The 24,091-nt window shown below is 45.5% G+C and overlaps 1 protein-coding gene across 8 annotated transcripts; it reads left to right on the plus strand.

The window, feature by feature from the left end:
* The first annotated feature begins 3,251 nt into the window (after nt 1-3,251).
* Alg8 (ALG8, alpha-1,3-glucosyltransferase) lies at nt 3,252-23,215 on the plus strand. Of its 8 annotated transcripts, none has more exons than XM_063285011.1 (13): nt 3,252-3,410; nt 5,295-5,373; nt 9,135-9,328; nt 10,803-10,912; nt 11,183-11,250; nt 13,405-13,531; nt 13,765-13,868; nt 15,269-15,380; nt 17,897-18,004; nt 19,579-19,684; nt 21,441-21,538; nt 21,955-22,027; nt 22,588-23,215. In XM_063285011.1, exons 1-13 carry the CDS (start codon nt 3,316-3,318, stop codon nt 22,817-22,819), a joined length of 1,506 nt encoding a protein of 501 aa, XP_063141081.1. In that variant the 5' UTR covers nt 3,252-3,315; the 3' UTR covers nt 22,820-23,215.
* The last annotated feature ends 876 nt before the right edge of the window (nt 23,216-24,091 follow it).

Consider the following 24,091-nt stretch of genomic DNA (forward strand, 5'->3'; position numbering starts at 1 on the left):
AAGGTAAACATTGATATGACTCTTTTCCAAAGATGTTGCTGTCTAACTAAAGAGAGATCTAGTAAGAATTGTATTTGGATATGAAGGGGAGAAAAGAAGGGTTAGAAAATGAAGTAACCCAGCAGCAGCAGGAGATTCTGAGGAAACATTAGGCTAGCAAGAAGAGAGAGAGAGAGAGAGAGAGAGAGAGAGAGAGAGAGAGAGAGAGAGAGAGAGAGAATAGCTAATGATGACATGGTGTTTACTATATGCCAGGAGATCCTGGATGTTCCCATCTTGTAACACAGTTCACAAAACAATACTGAGGCACACGCTGAATTTTCCTCACTTCATAAAGAATAGAACTGTGGAGAAAGTAAACCATTTCCTAACAGCTGACTACTAGATGAGCCAAGATCACAAACTACGGAGTCAGGCAGCAAGTCTTCTTTCTTTCAATATTATTTTGATTTACTTATTTTATGAGTGTTTGCCTGCGTGTGTATATGTATGTCCACGTGTGCATGCCTGGTGCCCTTGGAGGTCAAGAGAAGGTGTTGGGTCCTCTGGTACTGGAGTTATGATGGTTGTGAGAATCGAACCTTGGTCTTCTGCAAAGCAACAACCAAGACATCTCCACCTCACCCCCAAGTCTTCATTTTTAATAATTATGCCGTACTATGAAGGGCAGCCTTGAGAAGCAGAAACCCCTCAAGACTTAAGTAAGGAAACCACTCCAAAGGTGAACCAGGACGTCTGCCGAGAGACAGGCTGGCATGCTTTGCTTTTCAATACCCACTCCACGCCAAGAGTTAGTGCTGAAGTTATCATTTGATGGTCCCCACCCTCTAAGAGACAAGGACTATCATCCCCACTTTCAGATGATGAATTTGGACTACAGGAGCCAAGTCCTTTTCACAATGGCTCCCTATGTTCTCCACCCACCCTGCGGTGTCTCAGAAGAAAACTGGCAGAGATCCACTTAGCAGAGTCAAAACCTTCACACTGGCTCCCTGACCTGAGAAGTTCGAGCCTCTATTGTAGAACAGGTCAAGTGGAAACCTGGCTGCTCCATAGCCCGAGGCAAGCCCGGGTAAGTCAGAAGCAGTACTGAGGGGGATGCCCTTTCAGAGGGGATGCCCACCATCAAACACAATTTAAGGGTGGAAGTCTGTATCTCCATCAAATCTAGACATTGCAGAAACCAGACTCAAGGAGACGAAGGTGGACTACCAGATACCTAACCCGGTGGTGGCCGTAGCCGTAGCTACCATGCTGAGTGGAGTTAATCTATCCTCTGGCCAATTTGAAGTACACTGAACTGTGGCTACTGATTTGACAAATGCTGTGTCATTCTCCATCAGAGGATCGAACAAAAGCAGTTCACGTCTCTCTAGAAAGAATAGTTCAATGGCTCTATCTATCTATCTATCTATCTCCCCCCACAGAACACTTATCATCTTCGGACTCCAGAGAATATCGACATGGGCCTATTAGAAAGATAGGGGTTATGGGAGTGTTCCTGGCAAATAGGAAAGACTGACTTCAAACCATGACTGAACATTCCTGAGAGTAGGAGAAATTTCAAAGAAGATGAGGGGGTTTGCCACGGCCATGTAATAGAAGTTTCTAGGCGTTCAGTCATCTAGAACGAGCAGGGCACCCACCTATAGTGAAGGACAGGCAGTGCATTGAGCACAGCTACCATGGGAACAGTGCTCAGTGGATTCTGAAGACAGCACGGAGTGGATGACAAATTCATCAAATGACTTGGAAGGCTGTCAGGTTGGAGACTCAGAGCAAGTTCTGTCCGTACAAAAACCTCCATGCCCTTCGGGCACACGAGCCAGAGCTGTGGGTCAAAAGGATGCTGTACAACATCCCTAGGGTACAACGAAAGGAAGTCGCAGACTTAAGGCTGCTCCTGCCCCAAAGTATATAAGATAAACAATCGTTTCAAATGCATATAAATGCGGGAGTGTCCCTCATTGGTAGGACATTTAACTAGCAGGTGTGAAGCCCTGAGGTTTCAATCTCCAACACCAGGAGAGATGTAAAAGAGGTGAAGAGGGTGAAGAGAAAAGAGAATGGGGAATAGGAGAGGGATGGGGAGAGGAGAGGGGAGAGGGAGAGAAGGGGAGAGGAGAGGAGAAGGGGAGGGGAGAGGCAAGGAGGCTGGGAAGGAATCCACCCATGGGGACACAGTTACAAATAAGAAACTAGGAGAGAAGAGGACTTGGTTTGAGGCATAAAACTGAGCATCATATGCATATAGGTGGTATATAAAGCTATGGATGAGGCATAAATTCAGATTAATAACTTGCTGTATATCTTTCAGTAAGGCATTTAGTTTCTCTAATCCATTACTGGGCACTTGTTCTTTCCTGGTACCATCTCAAGTAACTTGTATTCTTTTTCTTAGTCTTAATAATTTGAGGTAAAACGTTTTTTATCCTTCCGAATGAGGAGGGAGGGAGGGAGGGACAGAGAGAGGGAGGGAGGGAAGGGAGGGAGGATAGACGGACTAACCAGGATTTACTCTAACCAAAACGCATGGTATAAAGGAGACAAGAACATTCATTACAGGTGCCTAAGCCCTTGTGAACCAGCAGTACTGGTACTCGGACTTACCCACTGAATCAGGATGTCAATTTTAACAAGCTGCCTAGATTATTTTCAATTAAATGAGAGAAGTAACGAGGCATAGTAATACATGCTTTTAGTCTTTGGTCCCAGTACCCCAGTGGAAGAGGCAGGAAGATTTTTGTGAGTTCAAGGCCAGCCAGAACTACATTGTGACTAAACTATCACAACAACAACCGTGAGAAATGCTGAATTTAGCCTCCCTTCCACAAGGCACAAGTGCTGCATGGAGAGCCTAGCTCAGTGACACTAGAATCAGAATGGTTTCAGCTGTGTATCTTGTTCAACTCTACCTGGATTTAACTTCCGATTCCAAAGGGTCCTTATTCTCAAGGACTTTCATCTATGTAACAACTGTCTCCTTCACTACTTTGAACATCTCTGGGGGAAGTTTCTCACGAAGGTTTCCCACACCAACCAAAAATCAAGAACCAAAGCAGACCACCAGCTACTATTTGAATGGATGTATTTACAAAACCGAAAATGAATGGATGGAGGGCGCCACAGGAGTTGGCGCAGGCGCAGATAAGTCCTCTCTGTCTGGGAGACTACGGAGACAGGGCGCGAGGTTTAAATGCTGGCGCTCTCTCCAGCCAGCGCCCGAGCAGCTGGCGCATGCGCACAGCTCACGGGCACCGCCTCTACAGTCCTTATCCGCATGCGCAGCGTCCGGGAAGTGACGGGACTCCAGGAATGGCGGCGTTTGGGCTTGCAGCCGGTAGTGGCCATTGGTTCTCGGCTTTGGCTCTTGGGGTGACACTCCTTAAGTGCCTTCTCATCCCCACCTAGTAAGGACCTGCAGAGCCGGGGACTGAACGGGAAAGCCCCGCGGTCGGCAGGGTGGGCGAGACTTGCATGGATGTTTTGGGTATGAGGAAGAAAGGCCATGTGTCCTCTCCGCCTTTGCTAAACCTTCTACCGCAGGGGTTGGTGCTTCACCTGAGAGCTAGAATATAGCTATATCTGGCCAGGAAGAGTCCTTACGCTGTCTGATTTTGAGCAAACCACTTTCAGGTTTATGAGCTTCAGGGCCCTCCTCCTCCGTTTGCAAGTAAATGACACACACCTTCACTAACTAGTCTTTCAGCCAGTATGACCTGCTGCTTAAAAGACCGGGTGGCATTTGTCAACAGAACATTTCAGGACCTCGTCTTCCGTCTTCCGTGGAGTTGAGAACGGCAGACTTGCATACTATTACAGGGATTATAAAGGAGCCAGTAACTGACTGGCAGGGGGATTCTCTTCTTGTAGGAGGTGATGTTTGAGTTCAAATCCTCAATATGAAAAAGAATAACCGATGTAAAAGACTGTTAAAGTATAGGAAAGAGTGAGTGCACAAACCCCATATTAAAGAACCCAGGATTCTAGGTAGAGAAAGTTGTCATTGTAGTGGAAGAGCTGAAAAAGAAAAATGGCACCGGTTAACATAAGCAGTGGCCAGATCACACAGGGTTGTGGAAAACATATGTAGATTTATGTGAAGAAAATAAGTGTGCGGTCAAAACTAAAAGCACAGGAGCCACCCACCGCCTCACTTTGTGTAGACAGTGGGTATAATAATAATATAAATTATAAGTGTGATAAAGGATATCATTAAATGAACAGCATTCCAGTCTTAGAAAGTAGGTGGTAGAATGATAATTGATTTAGTGAACAGGAGCCTTTAACCATTAAGCTAGTTGCATGCTTAATAATTCCAGCACTTGAGATGTGGAGGTCAAAAAAAAAAAAAAAAAAATCAAGAAAGCCAGGGTAAAGGCACTTGTCGGCAAGCCTAACAACCTGAGTTCAGTACCCAGGACCTACATTGGGAGAGAGAGAACAAAGTCTCAAGCTGTCCTTTTGACACACAGGCCACAGCTTGCTCCTCCTCTCTGCACAAATCAGTAAATGTAAAAAATAGAAAAGAATGCAAGGCCAGCCCGGATTGTGTGTCCACATTTTGTCTACCAGGGTGGTGGAGGTTGTTGCACAAAACCACCTATATATCATTGACACCAATTCAAGAGAGTTTCCGAGGCAGGGAGTATAACCAGTGTTAGAACATGGTCTCCATGAAACAAAACCTTTTGAAGCTGGGTGTGGTTGTTCATATCTGTAGTCTCAGCACTCTGAAAGCAGAGGCAGGAAGACTGATATATATTCAAGACCAACCTGGTTGATGAAGCAAGTTCAGTACCAGCCAGGGCTACAAAACAACCCTTGTTCTCATGAGATGCTCAGTGGGTAAAGGGGCCCTGCCAGCCAGTTTGACAACCTGAGTTTCATCCCCAAGACAAACAGCGGAACGAGATAACCAGCTCTCCATACATTGTCCTCTGACTTCCACCTACACACAAAATAATTTAAACGTAATTCTTAAAATGTAAAGCCCTTCTTTTGTAAGGCATTTTCTAGACTATGGATTTTGTTAGAGGTTTTTGTGAGAAAAAGTCCCTTTCATGCTGTGGTCTGAGAATCAGTTTGAAGCTTATTTTCAGCCCTTGGATATCCCTGAGACGCATTCACAAACACTTAGATTCTCTGACAGCTTCAGAGGGAGGACTGGCCTTTAGACCACTAATAAGTGAGATGTTTCAGGATATTGTACTTGTGTGCATGCATGTGGTTATAGGGTAATGAAATACAGCTGTTTCAAAATCTAATTCTGTTCCTTTAATTGCCTTGTGTAGCCATTCCACAGATTTTGAAGTGCACCGAAATTGGCTTGCTATCACTCACAACCTCCCAATATCTCAGTGGTATTATGAGGTAAGTTTCACCATTACCTTATAAGATTATAAGTAAGCCAGCATGGCTGCACATGCCTGTAATCCCAGCACTGGGAATATTGAGGTGGGGAGATCAAGATTCAAGGCCAGCCTGAACTATAGCCAGACACTATCTCAGAAACGAAGCAAGAACAGAAGAAACGTTGTATAGAGTCAGCCTTAGATTATGGCTGTTTAATGAGATTTTTAGGACTGGGAGTGTGGCCCAATGTAGAGCACCTGCCTGCTGTGCACAAAGCCCTAAGTGGATTTCTGTTAACTGACACACAAGTGGGACACTCTCGGCCAGGAAGAAGGCTCTGTAGCTAAGTCTAACAGCCTACCTCATAGTGGAAGGAGAGAGCCACTCTGCAGTTTGTTCCCTAACCTCCACATCTAAAACATGGAAGGGACACACACACTATTAATGTTTTAAAAAATAGAAAACTCTTGCCTCCACATGTGAACTCTGGCACGCACGCAGGCGCGCGCGCACACACACACACACACACACACACACAAACGCACACACACCCCAATAAAAGACTTCTTAAGAAGATGTATTTTTAGCTATGTGCTCTATGTAGAGGGGTGTGTGTGCATGAGTTCAAGTGACTGCAGAGACCTGCTGCTCCAGATCCTCTCTGGAACTGGAGTTAGAGACAGTTGTTTGCCATCTCATGTGGGTGCCAGGAATTGAGCTGGTGTCTTCTGGTAGAGTAGGAAGCTCTTAAGGTTCCTACCTCTCCTTTCCTGATAGGAGAATTTTTTTAAAAGATTATATGCGTGAGTGTTTTGCCTCTGTGTATACATGTGCAATGGCTGGATGCCTGATGCCTGCAGTGGTCAGAGGAGGGCACCGTATCTCTTGGGGCTGTAGTTACAGAGGGTCATGAGCCACCATGTGGATCCTGGGAATGGAAAGCAGGCTCTCTACAGTAGCAAGTGTTCTTAACTGCTGAGCCTTCAGCCCTTAAGGGAATTTTACAGTGGTATTCTGGTATTTTCCCGGGACTCAAGATATGATTCAGTTGGTAAAATGCTTGTTACATAATCCTTAGGACCCGAGCTTAGGTGGTCAGCACCCACCTAAGAGAGGCTGGGTGTAGTGGTGTGGGTCTGTAATTCCACTTCTGGGAAGGCAGAAATGGGCAGATCTCAAGTTCTCTGGTTAACAAGTCTAACCAAGTTGGTGAGCCCCAGAGGGATGCTGTCTCAAAAACTAAGGTGGAGAGAGACTAAGGAAGACACAAAACGTCAACCTCTGACCTCCAAGCGCATTGCATGAATAGGCGTACCTGTAAGGATCAACTAAAACAGGGTGGCAGTCTGAGTGTTGTGGGGTTGTTTTAATCACGCATGTGAGTAAGAACACGCAGAGACCAGAAGAGGCGTCAGCTCTGTAGGAGCTGAATTACGGGCAGTCGTGAGCTGTTCAACATGAGTATCTCAGACTGTCTGCAGGAACAGTGTGCACTCACCCCGAGCTCTCTCCAGCCTCTTCCTTTTGTTTTTTAAGATGGTTTCAGGTAGCCCAGGCTGGCCTTGAATTCATCGTGTAGCTGAGGATCTGGACCCCGAGACCTTAGACGTGCTCGATAAGCACTCAGTTAATAAACTGAGCTACAACCTCATCCAGCCTTATTTTCTCAAGTCAGTGAAGTGGAAAAACCTACAGACAGGTGTCCTAAGGGACTGTAAATATTTCAGAGACATGCTGGGAACTTTACATGACTGTTTTAGCGTGAGGTATCACAGTTTGTATGTGTGAACACCAACTAGGAAAAGTGCTATGTGGGTAGTATCCAGAGCGTGGGCTGTGGTTTCGGGATGTCCAGGTTTAGCAGCCCCTGTGCAAGGTCGATGCTAAGTAAGACATACCGACCGGAAGCACTGGCGCAGTGCGGAGCGCCCACTGCAGTCACCCCTCAGCATTGAATGGTCAACCATTAGGAAAAGCACCAGAGAGACCGTTAATCTCTATTGCATGATACGGATTAGTTTGACTCTTCATACAGACACACGGCTTATTTTGGTATTTGAAAACCAAAAAATGTGAATATGTTTTGAGTCTCGTCTCCAGCACTCTTAGTGGAATGGCTGGGAGGGAATGCCAGCTAATACAAGCTATCTAGGTAAAAAGATGGCCAGATAAAATCCCCTGGGAGCAGAGGTCCTCTGTGCTGCCCAGTCTGGGGGTTTCCCTGGAATAGGGGTGTTATACAGAGAGGCTCTAGGTAGTGTGGAAAGGGAACTGGGGACACTTTGTTCTGGGAAAATGGTCATCTCTGAGCAGCAGCCGCCCATGTCTGTGTTTATTGCTCACTACTTTTAAAGTCCGTAAATGTGAGGGTTGGGGATTTAGCTCAGTGGTAGACCGCTTGCCTAGCAAGCGCAAGGCCCTGGGTTCAGTCCCAAGCGCCAAAAAAAAAAAAAAAAAAAAAAAACCAGAAAAAAAAAAAAAAAAGTCCGTAAATGTGTCAGTAGAATAAAGTCAGAAAGTCTTTAACTTCCAATAAAAAAGTAAGCAACTCTTTTGGGGGAGGCCAAGCTCTGACATTTTAAATTACAGCTAGAAGCTATAAATGTAAAAATCTAAATTGACAGAGTTTTTAGAATTATTTGCAGTTTTCTAAACCTTTTTATTGTTCATATCCTAACAAGAAATCATTTCTGAATATATCCTGCTGAACACATCTATGTAAATTACAAAGCTGCTACTCTGTTCATATATTGTTAAAACAGTAATTTCAGAGAATGAGACTGAAAATAGAATTTGTAGTTTTTCTTTTCCTAAGTCCAGGGTCATTTTACTTACATCCTACCGTGGAGACTTGGAATTAGAAAGGGATGCTCTGTATATGAAGATGTCAGTGCATGGGTTGCCTAGAGACAGAGAGCCTCTGGGCTTAACCGGAGCCCTCTAAACCTCCTGTGTTTTACACCTGTAGGGGTGTGAACGGATTACGATTTCTCCAGACCTAGCAGTTGTCTGGCAGAGGGCTGGACTGGGCGTGAAGCTGAGTGCCGTGATGCTTGCCCAAATCCAACCCCAGGACTTTAGGAAAGAACTTAAAAGTGAAAACGAGCGGAGAGCAAGCCTTGCCTCTCATCTCTTTATTCCTCTTTAGTCACAGAGATGCCTTGGGCCAGTCCTCATGAAGAGCCAGTTAGTGCCCAGTGAGCCATTCGGACCTGTAGAGAAGGAATTCTCAGTGAAAAGAGTTAACAGGGACTGGAGAGTTGGCTCTGGTTAAGAGCGCTTGTTCTCACAGAGGTACAGGGTTCAATTCCCAGGCCCTGCATAGTAGTTCACAACCACCTGAAACTCCAGTCCCAGCGGAATCCAACACCCTCCTCAGACCTTCGGGGGCACCACGCACACCGTGGCACTTCTATATTCAAGCAGGAGAGACTCGTATGCATTAAAAAAGTAATTCACATTTTATTTTTTTTAAGTGACAAGTGCAGAGAAGGAAGATTATAATTAGTGCCTAGCCTATGATACAAGGCCAAAGAATCTCAGGCTGGTCCAAGACCCATAATCCTCCTGCCTTAACCTCCTCAGTGCTGGGACTACAGGTGTGTGCATCATGTCCATGTGTTTTAATTCTCCTTACATAGAAACTGCTGTGTATAGGGCATCTTAAGTGCAATGTCATATCATTATGCTTTCTAAAGACTAGAGAGTGAACAATTTTAAATATACCTTGTTTATTTACTTAGAGGGTGTTCTAATTTGGATTTTTTTTTTAATCTCAGGCAACTTCAGAGTGGACCTTGGATTATCCCCCCTTTTTTGCATGGTTCGAGTACGCCTTATCACATATTGCCAAATACTTTGATCAAGAGATGCTTGATATCCATAACCTGAACTATTACAGCTCAAGGACACTGCTTTTCCAGAGGTTTTCTGTCATCTTGACAGATGCGCTCTTTGTGTATGCTGTTCACGAGTAAGTTATGCTATATGGACATTTGTTTGTGTGGGAGTTACTTAGAAAATGTATACAGCTGATGTATACGGAACAGACCCTGTTCATATAGTAACAAGTCCTAAAGCAGGAAAACCCAAGCTGAGCTTTAAAATGCCCGAGAGTAAAGACTGGATCATTCTTAGAGGTTTTGTGGAGAAATGGGAAGAAGTTGGGGTTTTGAGGTTGTAGTATGAGAAGACACTGTATTATGAAGAAACTAATCCGAATAGAATCCCACGACCAATTTTCTCATGCAGAATAACTCCACGTGCCTTCCTGCCTTCCTTTCCTTTTGGCCACTCCCAGAGGCTTTTGTGATATGCCTTATTTTGTGGGACACGGTATGTATACATTATGCACATGTATCCATTGTGCACCACCAAAGTCTGTTCTTAAGGAGTTTCATCCCAATAAACTCAGGTTATCTTACGCTGTGCTGGAGAGATGGCTCAGCAGTTCAGAACATCTGCTGTGCTGTTCTTGCAGGGGACACAGGTTTTATTCCCAGCACCCTCTTGGCAGCTCACAACTGCCTTTGACTTCAGATCCAAGGGCTCCAGTGCCCTCTTCTGCCCTGCAGGAACCAGCCATGCACATGGTCCACAGATACACAAACAAGCAAAGTGCCTGTGAAACTGCCAGGCATGGTGGCATGCACTGTGACCCCATTACGAAGGAGGGAGATACATGTAGATCTGTGGTGCTGTGACCAGCCTGGAACAGTTGGCAAGTTCAGGCCAGGGAGAAACCCTATCTCACAGAATAAAATGGATGACCGTCCCCAGAGATCCACCTGACTCTGCCTCCTAATACTAGGACTACAAGTACTGCTGCTAGCTTCCTGGGTTTTTTTGGTTGGTTGGTTGGTTGGCTGGTTGGTTGGCTGGTTGGTTGGTCTGGGTTTTGGTTTTGTAAATATCAGTTCTGGAGAGTGAACTCAAGTCCTCTTGCTTGTACAGCAAGCACTTTCTGACTGAGTCATCGTCCCCGGTCCTTACATAACGATTGTCATCAGCAGCTAGGTAGTGAGGGACTACAGCTTTGCAGTTCGCAGCCCAAAGACTGGTCTGGAGACTGCGTGTTTAACTCTGAGTGGGATGAACCTCCAGTCCTCCTACCCCTACCGGTCAGAGCTGGAGCACAGGCTTGGAGTACTGCACTCAGTTGCTAGGCCGGAGCTCTGCCAGCTGAGCTACACCCTTGGCCCACACTTTGCACTCTTAAGGACTGAACTAGCAGTGCCCTCTTATTTTTAAAATCCTTACTTGGAGGTTAGTTTTATTAAGTGAGCACTTGTTTCTGATCTGCATACCTGAGGAAAAGATGTGGCTTTGACCCTGAGGTCAACCGTGGACACCATGGACAGTTTGTCAGGAATGGCTCTCTACAGAAGTGCTGTGCTGTTGTGATGAAGAGAACAGTTGTCTCTTTCTCTCCTGGGATGTCCTTGCAGGTGCTGTAAATGCATCGACGGAAAAAGAACAGGGAAAGACCTCACAGAGAAACCGAAGTTTGTTCTGTCCGTGCTATTGCTGTGGAACTTCGGGTTGTTAATTGTGGACCGTATCCTTGGTATTCTACATCCTGTCCGCTTACTCTGGTGTATACTAACAGGCTAATTCTTTGTGTAGTGATAATCATCGCATGTGAACTAGCTACGTTTGAAAGGGAGCTTGGTCTGGGTTACTCTATTCCCAAACCTGTGCTCTCTCCAAGTTTACTGGAGTCTGGTCATTAAAATATTTGGTCCCTGATTATTGAATTTTGAGAAACAGCTAAAAAGCATCCACACTTCATTATGAACCTAGGGTCGTCTTCCTTGACATCGCCCAGACATTCATTTCCAGTACAATGGCTTTCTCTCTGGCTTGCTGCTGCTGTCCATTGCCCGTCTGTTTCAGGTAAACACAGGAAACCTGAGTACATTCCCGCTTCTAGTTACCAGCTTATGCACACAGCATGTTAGAGGGTTAAAGATAATTTACTCCAGCTGATGTTCAGAACATCATCACGTAGACATTCTTATTGATACTTCCACAAACTACCTGCTCTTTGGATGATACTATTAAGATGAGAAAATTATATCCTAAATATAAAATATTTTATCATATTAAATATAAAATGTACAGCAGGATATAAATTGTATACTAAAGTTTCATTACAGTGTGGTAGGTGTGGGTAGAGTTCTGTTTGGCTGCACTGTTTCCGTCGGGTGGAATCTGCAGCAGCGTTTGCTGTGTAAATGGTGGTGGTGTTTTCTCTGAGAAGCTTGTAGGTTAGTTAGAACAGTGCGATGGAAATATTGAATTTGAAGTCAAAGGATCCATGTTCCTATCTAAGGGTTTACCATGGCCATAGTTGCTTCTTTTCCAGTTTCTATGCAGTAGGTAGAATTCAGACTGCTTTTATTAAAGTTCGTCTGGGGATCTATTATCCCTTTACCTCTGTGGGTTAAGAACCATATTTAGTCCCCTTAGCCTGACATGGCAGTGTACGCTAGAGTCCACGCTGCTTAGAAGACTGATAGAAGACTGAGGTAGGTAGATCCTTTGGACCTGAGAATTCAGGGCTGGTCTTGGCAAGAGCCTAGTGAGACCATCCTGGAGATAGAACGCAGGGTCTCACACACACTCAAGTGATCTAATCACTGAGCTTTTTTTTTTTTTTTAATATATGTATTATTAGTTTGTGGTTACTGGTGACATAGCCCATATCTCAGCACCAGGCTTGATGCTCACTATGTATCTTGAAGTAATGGTTTATTTATTGTTTTGTGTGTATGTGTTATTCCTATGCGTTTATGTGCACCAGATGTATATAGGTGCCTACAGACATCAGAGGGCGTCAGACCCCCTGATACTAGAGTTACAGGCAGTGGTGAACCATTATGTGGGTGCTGGGAACAGAGGCCTGGGCCTTTACAACAGCAAGAAACACTCTGAGCTACTGATCCATCTCTCCAGCTCCTACTTGAATTTCTATATGTTATTAAAAAAAATCTAAGTTTCTCAGAAATAGAGAAAACCTGCTGCAGTGATACACATGTAGGATTCTTTTTCAGTAAAGTGATGTGGTCAGAGCTGTGTCTTGTCTGGTATGGCATGCGGTCTTTTCACTTTGACTGTGAACACTCAAGGGACTAGTCCCATGAGGAAGTGGGAGCCCTGCCCGAGTCTGTGTTTGGATGTGTATTCTGGACTGCTTGGTCTGCAGCCCTGCACTGCAGCTCGGGGTGAGCAGAGCAGCAGTCCCCACTGGCTTTGCTTCAATAGGCAGCCTGCATTCCTTCCTGAAGCTCTTTGTGCCGGTGAAGTAACGGATTCCGGGTGCCACACTTCATTCTATTTTTACAGAATATCCCCTAAGGCATAGTTATTGGGCTTAAGGTGCAGTTATTGGGCTGGAGAGAGGTCTCAGCAGTTAAGAGCACAGGTTGCTCTCCCAGAGGACTTATTTCAGTTCCCAGCACCCACATGGCAGCTCACAGCCACCTGTAACTTCAGTTCCAGAGGATCTGATGTCCTCCTCTGTCTCCTGCAGTCATTGCACACATTGTACAAGCAAAACACTGATAACATTTTTTTAGATGTTAGTAGTTAAAACTTTAGCTGGATGTGGTAACAAAACATGGTAGTCTCAGCACTCAGGAAGCTCTGTGACAGAAAAATTATTTCAACTCAGGAGTTTAAGACCAACCTGAATAGCATAGCAAAACTCCAGGGTTTTTTGTTACTGATTTATTTTGTCTTAAGGTTTCTACTTTTAAATAGGTGGCTTTGGTTTGTTTTGTCTTGTTTTGTTTTTTTCTTTTTGAAAATACTTTTAGCTGCACAGAAATGTTACATGAATAGTTGTGAGTCCTCGCCTGTTTCCCTCTAATGCTCTCTTCTTAAACAACTAATCACCAAGGCTAAAAAGCTAGCATTGGTTTATTTGAATTTCATCAGCTTTTCTACTAATGTCTTCCTTGTGTTCTAGGATCCGCTCCAGGATAACACATACTGCATTTCATCTACCTTGAATTTAAAGTGATATATTCCCTTTCTATCTCCTAGAAGAGGCATATTGAAGGGGCATTTCTCTTTGCTGTCCTCCTCCATTTCAAGCACATCTACCTCTATGTAGCCCCAGCCTATGGTATCTATCTGCTGCGATCTTACTGTTTCACGGCAAGTAAACCAGGCAAGTCTTAGCGGTGGTGGAAGATCCATGAGACTCACAGTGTTGTGAAGCACGGCGAGTGCCTCTCAGGTCCTGATCTATAAATCCTCCATCATCCACAACGATCAGAACTAGGGAGATTGAGGCCGGGAGGATGGTAGCTGTGGGCGCATTTGGGCTATGTGTTGGAACCCTGGGTATTGTTGGAGGTCCCTCTTCATGCTCCTGGTAATGCGGGCTTTCCTGTTCTGTAGATGGCTCTGTCCGATGGGACAGCTTCAGCATTGTCCGAGTTACTGCCCTGGCACTGATCGTTTTCCTAGTTTCCGCTCTTTCGCTAGGTCCTTTCCTAGCCTTGGTAAGACACCTTATTTTGTTTCTGCTTTTTACTTTTTAAAAATTAATGTCAGTCATGGTTTTGTCATTTAAAAAGAGCAATGGAGTAGGGAGGGTGGGAAGCAACTGTGAGCTCCTCCTTTCCTACCAGAGCCAAGGTAGAGCGCTCTGCACACATTTCCCTGCATGTTCAAGTAGTGTGAACTGTGCTTACATGAGAGAATTAATTCTCACTGTGGACTCCTCTAAAATGCGCCAACTTAACTAACATTCCTAGCCTCCCAGATCAGTCCTTTGTACACAGCAAAGTGCCTGAGACAAATGTCCAAATATTTTTTCTCTCTTGGTCCACATCTCGAAATTATCTTTACTTCCTATTCCGATAGGGGAACACCACATCTTATCTAGTCTTCCCTGCCCCCACATACACTTCAGCAAGTGTGGATGGACTATACCCTGTGCTCTCTCGGACTGTGTGAACCCTGTGCTCTCTCGGACTGTGTGAACCCTGTGCTCTCTCGGACTGTGTGAACCCTGTGCTCTCTTGGACTGTGTGAATGCTGTGCTCTCTCGGACTGTGTGAATGCTGTGCTCTCTCGGACTGTGTGAACTCTGTGCTCTCTCGGACTGTGTGAACCCTGTGCTCTCTCGGACTGTGTGAACTCTGTGCTCTCTTGGACTGTGTGAACCCTGTGCTCTCTCGGACTGTGTGAATCCTGTGCTCTCTTGGACTGTGTGAACCCTGTGCTCTCTCGGACTGTGTGAACCCTGTGCTCTCTCGGACTGTGTGAACCCTGTGCTCTCTCGGACTGTGTGAACCCTGTGCTCTCTCGGACTGTGTGAACCCTGTGCTCTCTCGGACTGTGTGAATGCTGTGCTCTCTCGGACTGTGTGAACCCTGTGCTCTCTCGGACTGTGTGAACGCTGTGCTCTCTCGGACTGTGTGAACGCTGTGCTCTCTCGGACTGTGTGAACCCTGTGCTCTCTCAGACTGTGTGAACGCTGTGCTCTCTCAGACTGTGTGAACTCTGTGCTCTCTCGGACTGTGTGAACGCTGTGCTCTCTCGGACTGTGTGAACTCTGTGCTCTCTTGGACTGTGTGAATTCCACAGTACTTCCTACTAGCATGAATGAGTATTCACTGATCTCTATGCGTCCTCTCTCTGACCAGTCAGAAAGTTAGAGAAACCAAGATGGGATCCTAGGCTGCTGAACTTTTTTTTTTTTTTTTGTTCTTTTTTTTTCGGAGCTGGGGACCGAACCCAGGGCCTTGCGCTTCCTAGGCAAGCGCTCTGCCACTGAGCTAAATCCCCAACCCCTGAACTTTTTATACACAATGTTGCAGGCAGTTTTCCTGTTCTATTTTAGAGTTTGGGGAAAAACGATGGCTGTTTAATTGGTTTCATTTTTCCTTTTCAACAGAACCAGCTGCCACAAGTCTTCTCCCGACTCTTTCCTTTCAAGAGGGGCCTTTGCCATGCCTACTGGGCTCCAAACTTCTGGGCCTTGTACAGTGCTTTGGACAAAGCACTGTGTGTAACTGGTATGGTACCCAGCTTTTTCACTTAGACTGTGGGTACTGGAAGGGCCAGTCCCACCAGGAAGTGGAAACGCCTGCCGGTGTTTGGGCCTTGGATTTGTGTTCTGGATCATTTGGTCTCCAGCCCTGCACTTCAGCTCAGGTCCCTGTGGCTCCAAAGTCTGTGACTGATAACACCTTGTGTGCCTGGTCCCAAGGAGGTCAGAAGCGGGCATCAAATGCCTAGGAACTGGAGTTATAGGTGGTTATGAGAGCTGCTCCAGCAGAGCTGGAGGCCGAGTCGTGTGCAGTAAGTGAGGGACCGCATCCCTCACAAGTCTTCCTCGTGGCATTGGGGCTGTAGTACTTTCCTTGTGTGGGTAGATTCAATCTTAGACACATTTTTTTAAGTATTTTAATTATGGAGGGGGTTCCATGTCAGGTCATTTGATTACCCTAGTATTGCTTTCATCACAATACTTTGGGAATTCTTGGTCTTTACTTTCCTACAGAGCATGTTGTTGTGAATGAAAGCAAGAATTAAATTTATATGTTAGGTTGAGCCAGGAAGATGGCTCAGCAGGTAGAAGTGCCTTGTGCTAAGACTGGCAACCTCAGTTTGGTTCCAGAATCCATGTAGTAGAAGGAGAAAACTGATTCCTTCAAACCGCCCTCTGTGCATACACCCTTTCCAGCGTAGAGATAATTTTAGGGTCTGAAACAGTCACAGGGAACTGGCCCCACAGTTAAGAGTACTTATGGCTCTCACAGAGGAGGAGTGGGCTTGGTTCTCCACTTCCTTCCCACACAGCAGCTCTCATAACCACCTATAACTCCAGTTCCTAGGCATTTGATGCCCGCTTCTGACCTCCTTGGGACCAGGCACACAAGGTGTTATCAGTCACAGACTTTGGAGCCACAGGGACCCAGATTAAGTTGTGGTACCAACTGGTCATGTGGCTTTGAGCAGGTTACCCCATCTGTGCACTTGGGCCTAAAGTTAGGACAAAAGGCCTGGGAACAAGAGAGTAGGTGCTGACTCCATTGTGGCTTTTACGGTTTCTGTTCTGTACTTACAGGAAATTGATTCTTTGTTTACTCACTTATTTTTAGAAATTATAATTTGGTTTCATCCCTCACTCATCATCAGTGTGGCATTCTTACAAAGTAACTTCAAACATTAGCGTTTTTCAAAAGCAGTTACCACTCAGTCTAGTGTGCAGTACAAGGTCTGATTACCCCGCCTGAGTAGAGAGACTGCTGCGCCCAGTGCCTTACATGGAAAGTTAGCAGTGGGTTCAGAAGCTCAGGGGAATAGCCCAGAGTTTTAAGACAGAATCGGGCTGGGCTTTAACTGAGCTGGTGGAGTGCAAATCCTAGTTCCACTGCCAGCATTGCATAAACCACTGTGGTGGACCTGCAGTCCAGCTCCCAGAAGGTAGAGGCAGGAAGATGAGAAATTCAGGGTCGTTCTTGGCTGGGTTGACTACATGAGATCCTGTCTCAAAGAGGGGAGAGAACAGGGTATGAGGGCACGCAGCTGTAACTCCGGCACTTGAGTGAAGGCAACAGGAGTTCAAAGCTAGCCTGAGCTACATGAGATGGGTCTCAAAACAAAAAGGAAAATAAAAACCAAAAACTGAAGGGGAAAGGAGTAACTAGAAAATACATCCATAGGCTCTGTCTTCTCCACATTGCTGGCTCTCAGTGGCAACAGACAGGCCCGTGTCAGTGCTCAGGCTGTCTGACTGCCCTGGTTTTACTCTGGAGTTCATTTTGGGTGGGGTTTGCGTCATTCTTCCAGACGTGGTTCTCTGAAAAGTAATGATTGAACTGCTGTGTGTGGGATAATGACCTCATCATTTCTGTATTTAAGGGACATAGATAGTATGACAGAGAAAACAGCACATAAGCTGCACCAGAGAACTCACAAAGCAGCTCTGCCTCTCGGTTTAGTTCTGTTTGTGTGACTGAATTAGTTTGGCAGAGTGAATGAGTCAAAGGGAGTTTCATGAGCAGAGACACAGCTTTTGAGGGTGCTGTGCTGAGGACTCCGAGTCCGTGGAGACTAAGCCTCGTTAGCACACATGAGGCTGGAGAGATAGAGGTGACACGTCAATGAAGACTGGGCTGTATGTGGGATTATGAACCGAGTGCTGCAGGAGTGAAAGGTTCGAAGTTGTGGTGCACCATGGTCTGCATTTTAAATAGCTTGCTTTGTTTAAGTGCTAGGGAAGATGGCTGCTCACATGCTGCCTGCCCACCAGGTTCCTGTACGCAGCACATTAGCCTACTCTAGTGTCAGTCTATAGCTGTAGATTGTCATCTGAAACCAGAAAGAAGCATCAGCATAGGAGGCAACACAGCATAGATTTAAACCCAGGAAACTGAGCTGTGAGCAGCTGTAAGTTTTAGTAGCTTCTTAAGATTGTTGCTCCAGGATCTGACTCATAAGATGGAATCCTGTTGATTAAAGTAAAATGCCTGCTTACTCTCTAGGTTTGGAACTGAAGCTTCTTGATCCCAGCCAGATCCCCAGGGCCTCAATGACAAGTGGTTTGGTCCAGCAGTCCCAGCACACTGTCCTCCCCTCAGTCTCCCCCTCGGCAACCCTCATCTGCACACTGATAGCCATATTGGTAAGAACTTGGCGTGTGGCGCTCATTTGCTGAGGCTTCCTCTGCTTCTCCTGTCCCGGCGCTGACTGGGCTTCAGCTTCCAAGCTCTTCCGACTGCAGGGTAAATTCCATGGCTGAAATCCTGCAGACTGGAGTATTTCCTAGCAGTTCTGAGGGTAACTTTGAACACAGTGAGGGAGGATTACAGAAAAGCCTCTGTGAGAGAGGCTTGCCAGTGGCTGTTTAAGCCATCTGTCCATCCTGGCAGGAGGCAAAGAAAAGCCCGAGTAGGAGGCATGGAGCGTGCTGGGGAGAAAGAAAATCTTTGTGGCAGAACATCCAGGCTTTGTTTTGTGTTTCTCGTCCTTGGCTAAATGATCAAAATGTGTCTGGAAAACAGGATATTTTGTCTCGATGGTAATAATGAATTATGAGAAACAGAAGCGCTCATCAGATGAAAATCTGCTGTGAAGCCAGGCATGATGGCACTGATAGCCTGCAGCCTAAGCTCGGGGGAGGTGGAGGCAGGAACGTTGCTCCTTGGGGGCCAATCCGGCTACATAGCAAGACTTTGTCTCAAAAACAAAAGCTGCTGTGAGTCGAGTGCTGTTGGAGCCTCATTCACATCTGTGAGTGCTTGGTGACTTCAGTTTTGTGATGGTTTCGGTGGGAGTCAACATAAACAACTCAGCCCTGTGGATATTACACATTCACTTTAATTTTGGTTTCTAAGTGATCACAAGCTCCTGGCAAGACACCTGGCCTCGCTTCACTGTTGGCAGTGCTGTATGCTGGCATGGGGGTGACGCTGGTCTACTCAGTCACAGGTTTCAGATGACGTTTAAAAGTACTAGAACCTCAAACTTGGATCTGGGGCTGTAGTTCAGTGAGTGAAAACATGATGCACTGCCAGGCATGGGTACACATGTATGCGTGCCTTTAACCAAGCAGCATGGGGAACAGGAGGACACCAGCCTGGCTCTAGGTTCAGAAAGAGACCCTGTCAATTATAGAATGCACAGTACCCAGCATCCTCCTCTGACCACTTTGTGTGCCTATGCCCTTCCCCCCACAACTGTGCTTACACATGCATATAATACCAGAGAGAGAGAAAGAAGCAAAATATTAAAAAAAAAATCCTAAATCCTCAGCTTTGGAAGCTGTGTATATAGAGGGCAAAGGCTGTATTCTGAATTTCACTGCTCACGAAACTGGCAAACTCTATCTAATGTGCCATCCCCAAACATCTGTGAAATTTTATAGTCTGACCTAGTCAGTTGAATGAATATTAGCTAATTATACAGATAATACATTGTTAAATTTTATATCCCAGGACTTGTCGCCATTTATTAATTTGGATAAGGTTCATTTTAATGAAGTAGATACATTTTCCTATGGGCTTGCATTTTCTTTTCTAAAGCTACCTTTGGGGGCCTGTCCAGAGTGACGGATTATTCCAGTGCAGTACTCAAAGACCTCACAGCCTGTGCTTACCTGTGCCTTGCTCCTGCAAAGCTGACTTTAATGACACTGACGTTTTGTCTTTGCCTGTTGTTTCTAGCCCTCTGTTTTCTGTCTTTGGTTTAAACCCCAAGGGCCCAGAGGCTTTCTCCGATGCTTGGTTCTTTGTGCCTTAAGTTCCTTCATGTTTGGGTGGCATGTCCATGAAAAAGCCATACTCCTTGCGATTCTCCCAATGAGGTAAGCAGACGGCTCAGAGAGTTGGCGTGTTTCAGTGTCTTGCTGTCTAATGACTGCCTGTTCTAGACTTGTCCGGTGGTGTGGGATACATGAAGACAACGGCCAGTTGGCTTGATCTTTAGACCTGTGAGGATTCTGAAATGTGTGAAGATCCATGGCTTGGTCCCATATGTTGATGATTAATACTCTAGTAGGTCTGGGTGTTGGGTGGGAGCATCCCTGGGAAAGGCTGGCTCCTTGGCATCAGTAAAATAGCCCAGGATCTCCTGTCCATGTTGTTAGTCCAAGTGAGGACTGAGTATTACAAAGTGGCTCCACATATGTCCACTGTAGACTTTTCTAGAGCTGTTTGATTGTTTCATTCATGTCATATTGGTTGCATGTTTTGGGGAAATTAGGATAAATTGGTGTGATTCCCATCTTAGAATCTGCAGAAACCAGGGCCCAGGGAGCTTGTTATTTACCAATTTACATAGTTAGACCTGTTGTAGTGGCACATGCCTGTACCCCTGTACTGAGGAGGCTGAGGATCATGACTTCAAGGCCATCCTGAGCTTTACACCAAGAGGCTGCCTTAAATGGAAGTCACAGGGCTAGAGAGATGGCTCAGTGGTTAAGAGCACTGACTGCTCTTCCAGAGGTCCTGAGTTCAATTCCCAACAACAAAATGGTGGCTTTCAACCAATGCCTTCTTCTGGTGTTTATGAAGAGAGTGGCCATGTGCTCATATACATAAAATAAATAAATCTTAAAAAAACAAAAACAAACCAAAAACTGCTAAGTCACAGAGCTAGCAGATCACAGGACTTCCACAGAGCTTATGCTGCCGAATCCTGTGATCTCCTCACCGTAAATGAATCAATGTTCACTCGCCTCCTCATTGAAGTCCTGCACATAGAATCGGCTTGTTCTGTTTTTGAGGGTTTTTTCAAGTCATGAAAAAGCATTTAATGTTTTCTTAGGAGCCATAAAATTTCCAGACTACAAGCAGAGCAAACTCTATGCTCTTACCTGAAGGTTCAGGGATTATCTATGGATTAGCCGTATGTTTGGAAGTAAACTCTTGAGTACAGTTTCCCTGTCTGTCCCTGCTAAGCAGCTCCCAATCCTACTCAGCAAAGCAATGTGTCTGTCTGTCTCTGTCTCTGTCTCTGTCTCTCTCTGTCTCTCTCTGTCTCTCTCTGTCTCTCTCTCTGTTTCTCTGTCTCTCTGCCCCCCCCCCTCTCTCTCCTTCCCTCCCTCCCTCCCTCTCCCTCTTCCCCCCAACCCAGGGAGAGTGGGATATCTATCTTATTCCCCTTTTCTCTTTGGAACATTTTATTGGTTACTTTAAAAACAACACCCAGGGCCTCAAGGGGCGGTTCAGCACATCAGAATACTCGCCAGCTGCTCTTCCAGAGGACCTAGTTCAGTTCCAGTCACCCACTTGGCAGTGGTAACTCTGGTTCCAGGAGACTGATTGATGCCTTCTGACCTACATGGGCACCAACCATGCACAGACATACACACAGACAAACATACACATGAAGTAATCAAACTTGGACAAAGCCTTCTTCCAAACAGACACAGCTAGTTCTCATTTGAACTGGACTTACAACAAAACCAGTATTGACTTCACAGAATTATCAGTGTTCATTTTATAAAGGGTTATGAGGGTTCATTTTAGCAAGGCCTGATAATAGACGTGTTTATTTAAGCGCTTTGCAATCACATTTCACTTGTGTTAAGGATTTATTGTAAGACTTTTTATTTTTAGCCTACTGGCTGTGGAAAAAGCAGGAGATGCGACAATTTTTCTGATTCTGACGACAACCGGACACTATTCCCTCTTCCCTCTGCTCTTCACTGCACCAGGTAAGCAGCTGCATTTGCACACCGTGCCGTTTCCATCCTGGCCTAAAGCCACTGCACTTTAACCTAAGTGACTGGGAGTCTTCTTGAAGGAGAAACTGTTCTTTCTCTGAACAATCCCTCCAGTTCGCTCCTAGCACTGAGTATATTTAGACGCCTCAGAAGCGGTTAGCCAGGTACCATGGCGTACACCTTCAGTCCCAGCACTGAGGAACTAGAGGCACTGGTCAACATAGTGAGGAGGAGGAGGAGGAGGAGGGGGAGGAGGAGGAGGAGGAGGAGGAGGAGGAGGAGGAGGAAGAGGAGGAGGAGGAGGAGGAAGAGGAGGAGGAGGAGGAGGAGGAGGAGGAGGAGGAGGAGCAGGGGGTATTCACAATGTCCGTGCGCTCTTCCGTCATCCGTGTTTTTGTCATTAACAGAACTCCCCATTAAAATCTTGCTCATGTCCCTGTTCACTGTGTACAGTATCTCCTCGCTGAGGACGCTGTTCAGGTAACTGTAGACACACACTTAGGGTCATATTTAGTCCCTTCTGTGAGACGATTGCTCTTAAATGGTCAGGATTTCAAATGTATTTTTAGTTGGGGCTGGAGCGATGGTTCAGAGGGTAAAGTTTTCTGTGTACACAGGAGGATTCAGTGGGGGATTGTGTTTTGAAAGTGGTCAGTAATGTGCACACATGAGCACTGTACATAAGGCCACTGAATTGAAAGATTCAGAAGTTAGTAAGTTATTGACTTCTGTATGACTTGTACTTTACTAGAATAAAGCATGTTTTTAGAATCCCTGATTCCATGTATGTTTTACGGTATTGTCACAGTGAGGCCCCATCTGTCTTCTGAGTACAAGACAATTTTATCTGGGCAGCATAGGTAAATGTGGCAGGTTAAATTGTTGAGATAACGGAGTGCACAGCATCAATGGCTCTTCTAAACGCAGTATTTTGAAGTCAGCATGGCCGTCCACTGCAGGAGTGGAGGTGGGAAATACTAGCTGGGAATGTCTGCTAAACCAGGGTGTGACTCATCTAAAATCAGACTTCTCTCCTTCAGAAAAGAAAAACCTCTTTTTAATTGGATGGAAACTCTGTACCTCCTTGGCCTGGGGCCTCTGGAAGTCTGCTGTGAGTTTCTATTCCCTTTTACCTCGTGGAAGCTGAAGTACCCCTTCATCCCTTTGCTGCTGACCTCGGTGTACTGTGCAGTGGGCATCACGTACGCCTGGATCAGGCTGTATGCTTCAGTGTTGACTGGCTGTCTTGTCAGCAAGACAAAGAAGCATTGAAGAAAGAAGTGTTTGGATAAAGGCCAAGCAGTTACTTCATGGGTATTGATCAGAACTTGAAGAAAGTTGCCAGTCGCAGGATCTATTTATTTAGTAGATCTGTTTAAGGACCATTCTTCCACACTTGGCCTTGTCCTGCCTAGCAACCTGATTGTTTCCATGGGGAGAAGCTGCTTGCCCTCTCTAAGCAACAAAACACATTTGAGAAAGCTCTCACCTTCCTCTGTAAAAATAGTCTGTGATCGTTGTGACTGCCGTGCCCACTAAGGTGAACTGGGAGATGAAAAGCAGCATAATGTTCTGTAGCTGGTACTGACCATTGCTAGGATGTAATGCATAATTAGATTCTGTTCCTAAGGAGATATAAATAAAATGTCATTTTATATTTGCAGAAAATAGCAACGTGTTTTGGGTCCTCACGCTCTCACATTTATTTTCCTGTTGGCACACACCTGGGCAGATGGTGTATTGTCTCTGTTCTGTACACTTTGTTCCAGGAGAGCGGTTCACTCAACAAGCCAGGAGAGATTTAATGTATGATTTAGCAAAGCCCCAAGACTCCAAGCCACATTCAGAACATCTACAATAGTTTCTTCTCACAGCTAGCCAGCTACTTAGATAAGACTACCATGTAACCTTTCCTCTGGTGAACACTCTGACATGGTCTTAGTTCTCCCTTTTTCTTTTTAAGATTGATTTGTATATCATGTATGCTTGCATGTATATGTGTACACCGCACATGTCTGGTGTCAGAACACCAGAAGAGAGTGTTGGATCCTCTAGTATTGGAGTTACAGGTGGTATAAGCCACATGGTCTGGAAGCTGGGAACCAAACTCTGGTCCTCTATAAGAGCAGCCATTGTTCTTAATCAGTGACCCAATCCTCTTCGTGTCCTGAGACTACGTCATACATACTTTTTATCTAGGTCCTCAGTTTTCCTACTATATACTGCACATTCAAATTCAGCCAACATTAGCTGACACGGTGACTTACATACGTTATGCTTACGCATTTTCCACTACAGAGCTAAGAAAGCCCAAAGTCTGTGTCATCCTGGGGTGCTGATCTAGTCATTCTGCCTATTAAATTGTCTGTTGTTTCAACAATAAAGATGGGGATTGGGCCAAAGAGAAAGGAAAGCACACCTCTAGTTTCACCATCCCTTTGGACCTCATATTCAATCCCAGCATAACACACAGAAGTAATCTGTGTGTAGATATGTACACACATATATAAATTTTAAACCTAGAGGAGTAGAGGCCCAAGAGCC

The sequence above is a fragment of the Rattus norvegicus genome, chromosome 1 (assembly GCF_036323735.1).
Source record: "Rattus norvegicus strain BN/NHsdMcwi chromosome 1, GRCr8, whole genome shotgun sequence".
Taxonomy (NCBI): Eukaryota; Metazoa; Chordata; class Mammalia; order Rodentia; family Muridae; genus Rattus; species Rattus norvegicus.

What these genes read in the sequence shown, in the direction of transcription:
- Alg8 (XM_063285011.1), top strand. Translation starts at nt 3,316, where the DNA reads ATGGCGGCGTTTGGGCTTGCAGCCGGTAGTGGCCATTGGTTCTCGGCT. An exon ending in GCACACTGATAGCCATATTG is followed by an intron (nt 18,005 to 19,578) that starts GTAAGAACTTGG and finishes TTAAACCCCAAG; the next exon opens with GGCCCAGAGGCTTTCTCCGA. An exon ending in CTTGCGATTCTCCCAATGAG is followed by an intron (nt 19,685 to 21,440) that starts GTAAGCAGACGG and finishes TTTTATTTTTAG; the next exon opens with CCTACTGGCTGTGGAAAAAG.